Below are 7130 nucleotides of genomic sequence, written 5' to 3' on the forward strand. Positions count from 1 at the left end.
TACCAGATAACCACAGCCACCGAATATGGTGTCTGGGAGAATCCTAAGCTCTCAAAGTCCTTTCCATGCGCTTCAGGTAAACATGTGAGAAACCACACGCACAGCCGTGTCATTGTGACGAAGGCAACAGATATTAGGTCATCAACCCCTTCCAAGGAGAGATCCCGCCAAGAATCAGCGAGCCCAGCAGCTCAGGCTTCATTGAAACCCTTGCACGAACCCTCATGTTTCTTTCCATTTCGCAAACGGGTACACAGGCTCAGAGAGGTACAGACATTTGTGGACTCTCACACAGCTTGAAAGCGGTAGCTGCATGGTGAATCCATGACTGTCTAAAACAAAGCCTGTTTTGCTTTCTGCGCGCCAGGCCCCCCCCCCACATAGACTGGCTCCTGGGGGTGGAAAGATCAAGCTGAAAGGCTGCTGGTGCAAATCGAGGGGGGACATGACCATGGAAGGAGAATTCAGAAAGTCCCTGAGGTTGGACACCCTGTGATTTCCTTTTTGGAGTGACGCCTCACTGAAGAAGTTAATCCAGAGGTTTTGCTCCTCCCATTCAATGGAGCTGAACAACTGAGCCTCTGAAGCTGGTACTTACTTAGATACCAAGAGAAACCAGTGACCGAAGAGACCCCAAATCTACGGATTGGAGCCCAGCCCTCAGTCTCCCTTCCAAAAGACCTCCTATTGTGCCTTTACCAATAATAGTTCTGCATCTATTTGACCAGGAAAGATATCTTCTTCCATGGAGAGAGAAAAAAGAACACCTCTTTTAAATTGTCTCTGTCTTACTCAAGTGTTCCACAGATATTTAGCCTTATGAAGGCTCGTCACTCTAGTTAAAAATGAAAGTCATATTGTCATTCTGCTTTTATGGTTGCAAATGAAATTCTCTGAAAAATCCTTTCAGTACGGTTAACATTTTGTAGCACTCCAACATGTCGGGAACCCAAAGTATAGCCCTGTCCATACTGAATTTTATGAATATTTGATATAATTTCCAGATGTATCATTTATTTTTCACTCTTTGCCAGCAAGATAAAGGGTGAACGCTTTTGTGCCATGTGTCACTGGTTGGACAATGACACCCCTGAAATTATAGCTGGTGTTGCTGGACTTCCAATTAAAGAGTAAAATTCAACTGCGAAGAATAAAGATATCCAGAAAGTTATGAAGCAGAAAGAAGAGACGTCATGCTTCACGGGTATTCATTCTAGATATGTTCACTACGTGCCAAAGCCTGGGGATGGCAAATATGGAATTTAAAAAGACACCATCTGTTGTGTGACGTTCCAAATTATAAACTTAACCCTTAATTTCTACGTCACCTGATGTTCAGACATTCTTCCAGATAAATACAGGGGGTGGAGGTGGGGGTAGCATATTAAGTAAGCAGGTTCGATGGATGTGCCCTGGAAGACATCTTGATAAGCCTAGCATTACAGCCTGAAATTTTCTCCAGAAAAAATTCCTGTTCTGTTTTACTCTCAAAACAAACACTGCACACACACACACACACACACACACACACATACACACACACAGTGGCTGCCCTAAACTGAGTCCAAAACAACCTCATAGCGAGCCACAGCCTTTTCTGTAATGTTTACATTATTTCAAGTCCCTGGGCTCTCTGAACTAAAAAGCAGAGAGTTGAGGAATCTTTCAAATCTGTGAAATAAAAAGTAAAGTAATTTCTCAAGTAAAGAAGGGTTTCTTAATTTTAAAAAAAGTATTTAAGACAGAAGGAAAACGAGAGTGCATAGCCCAAATCAAAACCCTTTTCCTGTTTCAATATTCAAAGGCAACACATAGCACCCATCACAGGAGAAATTTCCACTAAAAGGGAGAAAAGTAACATAGCCTTGAAAATGCCCACATTTCTTACTTGTAGATCTGAAATACCTTCGCTTTTTAAAACAAATGCAACACGGCTCATTCAGGGTGGATTCAAGTTCACAAAATAATTTTATTATTTGTAAGAAAGCATACAGGCAATCAAATCAAGGAAACATTCAAATGCAGAAATAACACAGACGGGACCCAGGAGAGATACTGTTCAGCAGATGTCTTTCTGGTGACCCATTTCATCTACATGGTAAGTAAACTGCTCCCCCACATGAAAACTTCATCAACATTTCAAAGGCATTCTCTTGCAATGCCCCCCATGAATTAGTATCTCGCAGGGGGAGATTATGGTACTTTTTACAGTCCGGGTGATGATGTAGAAGGGTGATTCCAAAGCAGACACAGGGTCTGCGCTTGTCAAAGAGTGCTGATGGCTCTGGGGTGCTTACCACACCCACAGAGAAGGGGTCTCCTGTTTTACCCAACAGAAGTGCCTTCCTCAAGGACGAGAAGGAGGCACTGTTCATTAGTCAGTATACCACTAACATTTAGACTTCTATAAAAATCAGTTCTCAGTTCAGATGGAAGCACTACAAAAGTAGCCTCGGCTTGGTTTGACCTAGTAAGATGGAGGCGCAGGATTTGACCTCTGTCCGCTGGTGAGACTGCTGTGATGTAAGAATTAAGGAAAGCCACTGTCTTCACCAGGACAGCCGTTTGTCTGGTTCCAAAAAGCTATCTGATGTGTGAAATGAGAAAAGACGCAGAGGGCCAGTTATTTCACGTAAATACAAAGTGGCATATACTTGTTATTACCGCCTGAGAGCACACATTTCCATTGGTGTTTTCTTAAGCTGGCTTTTATTTAAGATATTTACAGAACTGCCAGTCATTTCCGAGGAAGTGGCGGTCATTTAAAACATTCGAAATGCAACAGTAGCTATGCTTTTTAAAGTTTTCCAAAATCACTTTAGAAAAAAAAAACAACAACACAAAAAACATTCACAGCATTTGTCAGTTCTCACCTCGTCTTTATTTATGCCAATGAATTTTAAGGAATGATCACAGCTTCATTTCCTATCCATCTCGGCTGCGTATCTAGAAGTTATACATGAGCATTTAGAATCTCAGAATCTGTAGGTTTGTTTCATTGGCTTATAAAGTGCTAGTTACATGGACAAAAATGTGACCGCGAAGTCACAGATGACTCATTGGTTTATCCTATTAAATATGATAAATATAGATTCATTATAATAAGTTAAAAATAGCCATATACTACAATAGATAAATAAACCTAATATCCACAGAGCATCTCTCAATTCTGAGAAAGCAATCCCACCCGTACTGGAAGGCTCAATTATTTTTTTAGAAATAATTTATGAAGGCATGCACCTACCTTTACAATCTGAAAACTTTGCTTGGACCAGTGTTAGCACCTGTTTGTACACAGCAAATTCAACCCTTCTCACTTCCTTCCCAGAAAGGTTTCATTTTTAAGGGAAGCTGTTCATGGTTGATTCTTTGCCCTATTTTTCAAGTCCTAAGAATCAGTTTCTAAAAATAATCTTGGAGCCAAAGACAAGTCCCTTGTAACACTCACTTGATGTGTGCCTCTCTGATTCACTATGCACAACACAGAAAACACACTGGAATGGGTTTTCAAATAGACTTAGTTGTGTGTTGAGGGAAAGCAGCAGAGCCGGGCTCGCCGGACACCTCGGCGTCTCCCCACACCGTGGTTCCTTAACAGCAAGCCCCAGAGGGATCTCTAGCTTTGAGGGTGAGCGTGGCTGGCAGGATACACCTTGGAGCTCAGGTCGGGTGCTGTCCATTTTGTGTGATGGGTTGGATCTTTTCTAGAGAGACATCAGTGTCATGGTCCAAAATGACAGACAGGGCCGGGGACAGCTTCTCCAAGGGTTTGACTATGGCACCTGCCTCCTCCTTCTTCAGGTCCTCGGAGGAGCCCAGGGCGTGCGGGATCAGGTACAGCAGGTTGCAGTCCTTGGAGACGGAGCCCCGTGGCTCGTGATGGCTGGAAAACACAACGCCCCCGTTATTATTGACGCTCACCGTCTCGATGGCGTTATTCGACGTCGGGCAAAGTTTGTAGCATCCTAAGAGGGTTGAAAATGCCTTCCGAAAATCAGCATTAAAGGCATAAATGATGGGGTTCAAGGAGGAATTAGCCCACCCAAACCACACGAACACGTCAAAGGTGATGGAGTCTATGCAGAAGGGCTGCGTCTCCCCAGACCCACAAAAGGGCACCATACAGTTCAAGATGAAGAAAGGGAGCCAGCAGCACACAAACACCCCCATGATCACCGACAGTGTCTTCAGAACCTTAGTCTCTCTTTTGAAGGACATCTTAAAGGAGCTTTCTGGTTGAGAACACTCCACGGGGTTTCCATTCCCTGCAGTGGTCTGGCAGTTCTTGGCGTGGACGGCTGCCCTCTCCAGGGCCGAAATGCGCCGGATCTGTTTCTGGGCGATCCTATAGATCCGGGTGTAGGTGACAATCATGATTGCCACGGGGATGTAAAAGCTGATCAGGGAGGATGAAATGGCGTATGTCCTGCTCAAGCTGGAATCACAGTTGTCAGTGGCCTCGCCCAGGGAAGTGGCATTTCCGTCAGAGGGGCTGGTGGGTTTCGCCTTGTGCCAGCTGAGCTGCACTGGGATGAAGGAGATGAGAACAGACAGAGTCCACGCCACACTGATCAGAATGAATGCTGCCTTGGGGGTCATCTTCCTCTCATACCGGAAGGGGCTCGAGATGGCCCAGTACCTGTCTACGCTGATCACACAGAGGTTCAGGATGGACGCGGTGGAGCACATGATGTCAAAGGCCACCCAGATGTTACAGAAAGACCCAAAGGGCCAGAAGCCAGCGATCTCGGCCACCGCTTTCCAGGGCATGACCAACACAGCCACCAAGAGGTCTGAGACAGCCAAGGAGATGACGAAGAAGTTGGTCACCTTGGAACGCAGGTGTCGGAACCTGATGACAGCGGCACAGACCAGCGTGTTCCCCAGGAGGGTGGACAGGATGAGCAGTGACAGGAAACAGGCTGTGAGGACACGGAAGGAGAAGTCCCTTTCCACCACCAGCCCGGCCCTGTCCATGGTGGATGTGTTCAGAGTCCTCATGTTCCCGAGGGAGGGTGCATAGGGGGCTCTGACAGCCCCCAAGGTCCTCAGCAGAGGTCAGGGGTCAGTCCTCACTCACCAGCAGCCCTTTGCACAGCCCCCTGGCCCACCGCGTGGAGGACCTCAGCAGCGCTCCATCGGAGGGCTGCAGCAATTGCGTGGCAGGAGCCTGGCCGCAGCGGTCCAAGTCAGCCCCTTGGAAGGTCCCTCTGGCTTTCTACCACTGTCTTCCAACTCCCTCGCTCCAGGTCACGGTCACTGCGACCAGCTGGCCCTTCGATTCCCCATGGAAAGCATCGGCTCCTTAGCATATTCTAAAGTATCAATCCAGAGACTGGAGGCCTCTGCCGAGCTAGTCAATTGGAGTCACATTTCAGAGCTGAGGCGCAGCTGAAAATACATGCCTCGCTCCTCCAAACCCCTGGCTCCACAGCAGCTCCCCAAACACCCTAAAAGCAAAGAGAAAGCAAAGGTCGCCAAGACGAGCAGATGGCAGTTTCACTCAGGTCAAGCCCAAAGCGACTCCGTCCGAGCCACCTACCTTGCTTGGCGCTGTCTCTCTTAAAGCCCCTGGAGCTCGGAGAGCGGGCTTCGCGAGGCGCCGCCGCCCCACAGCGCCCAGGCGGCGCGCCTGAGTCCTGCCCCGCGCGCGCACCCGGGGGTCGCGGCTCGACGCGCAAAAATAGCTCGGGCGGGTTTGGGGGAGAAATCCCGGGCCAGGCCCCCAGAGAGCCGGCGCCGCCCCACTGCCTCGAAGGGTTAGAGATGGTTCACGGCGGAGGGGACTCGGGAAAAGGGCTCCCGGAAGCTTGGCGCCGCCTTGGGAGAGGGCACCTCCATAACTGGTCACTCGGGCAGCGTCTTGCCTTTGCTTCCCTCCTCCCGAGAGCCCAGTGCCCGGGCGCCCCTGGGGCGGCCTGTGGCCCCTCCCGGCAGGGCCCTGCGCCTTCCTGCGGCAATGCCCGCTGCCTCCCAAGAGCCCCTGGGGACGCGAAGCAGAGAGAGCCGAGGTGGCCCGCGGGGCACAGCCCACCCACCCCCGCGTCCCCTCCCCTGCCCTGGGGGCGGGCTTCGCTTGACAGGAAGAGTTGCGGGTGACAGCCGCACGTGGTTCCCCTGGATGGTGCTGCTGGTGACAGGGGTGGGGACGCCCAGGTGAGCGCTGGCCGGCCCTGGGTTCCTCTGCCACCCCAGCGCCCCCAGACTAATGGCCAGCACGCGACGGGTCCCGCGAGACAAATCCCGACGTTAGAACCTCAAGTTCCTGAAAGCCACGCTCGTCCCGACATCCAGAGCCTCTTGGGGTTGACCTCAAGCCCTTCCCAAAGACCAGCGCGAACCCGGACCATGCTCCCTTCCCCACGCACGCCAAGCCCTGGACCAGCCCGCCTCCCTCGGAGCTGCGTGCCTCCAGGTGCCCCCGACTCGGGTGACAAGTCCCCGCGGGCGCCTGCACTCACCGCACGCGGGCAGGGCTCGGCGCAGCGGCGCGCCTGGCCCTGCGCTCCACGGGCCGGCGAGTGCGCTCCCTTCGCGCTCCGCGGGCATCGCGGCACGTCCAGGGCTGCGGTCAGTGCTGGACTGCGGCGGGAGCCCCGCGCCCCGCGAACGCCCCAACCCCAGCGCCACACGCTCAGCGGTCCCGGGGCGCCCTCTGCCGGCGGCCGCGACTTCCTGCGCCCCAGCTTTGCCCTGACAGGTACGGACCTCACCTGCACCCGCGCCAGCATCCACGCTGGACCTGCTCCTGGACCCGCTCTTTCCTGTCCATGACTGCCAGAAAGGGGACTCCTCTGCTTAAAATACCCTTAAAAACTGACCAGGGAGAAAAATCCCTTTTGTTGGCACTGCATTCAATGAACCAATATATTTTCCTGAGAGCTCACTATGTTCCAAGAGCAGGGGCGACAGGGGAAGCAAGAGGCATGCCTTAAAGACCAGAGAGAACTGGCATTTACCGAGCGGCTTGTGTGTCATTCAGCCCTTAAAACAACCCCTCGTCCTAGACCTGCTCATCTCCACTGCGCCTGAGTGGAAAACCAGGTTCAGAAAGGTGCTCAAAATCGCGGGGCAAATGAGGGTGCTGGCTGCCTGTCCCCTGCCTGCGTGTTCTTGTGTTCTTTTCATTT

At 51.2% G+C, this 7130-nt stretch overlaps 1 protein-coding gene across 3 annotated transcripts; it reads right to left on the reverse strand.

Annotated features, from left to right (window-relative positions):
- Positions 1 to 1957: 1957 nt before the first annotated feature.
- Positions 1958 to 6580, reverse strand: DRD1 (dopamine receptor D1). 3 transcript variants are annotated; one of them, XR_013992413.1, is made up of 2 exons: positions 3245 to 5972; positions 1958 to 2946 (listed from the first exon to the last, which is right to left on the reverse strand). XR_013992413.1 is itself a non-coding variant. In XM_081035916.1 (2 exons), the coding sequence occupies exon 2, from the start codon at positions 4999 to 5001 to the stop codon at positions 3661 to 3663; it is 1341 nt and encodes a 446-aa protein (XP_080892042.1). In that variant the 5' UTR covers positions 5002 to 5450; positions 6462 to 6580; the 3' UTR covers positions 1958 to 3660. The 3 variants fall into 3 exon arrangements, 2 of the variants coding, with proteins under 2 accessions (XP_080892042.1, XP_080892043.1); XM_081035916.1 differs by adding an exon at positions 6462 to 6580 and having other exon boundaries at positions 1958 to 5450; XM_081035917.1 differs by having other exon boundaries at positions 1958 to 5450; positions 5543 to 5972.
- Positions 6581 to 7130: the final 550 nt, after the last annotated feature.

This window comes from Rhinolophus hipposideros (genome assembly GCF_964194185.1).
Source record: "Rhinolophus hipposideros genome assembly, chromosome: 23".
NCBI classification, from domain to species: Eukaryota; Metazoa; Chordata; class Mammalia; order Chiroptera; family Rhinolophidae; genus Rhinolophus; species Rhinolophus hipposideros.

Coding starts and splice junctions, on each gene's coding strand:
- DRD1 (XM_081035916.1), bottom strand. CDS start 5,001: ATGAGGACTCTGAACACATCCACCATGGACAGGGCCGGGCTGGTGGTG.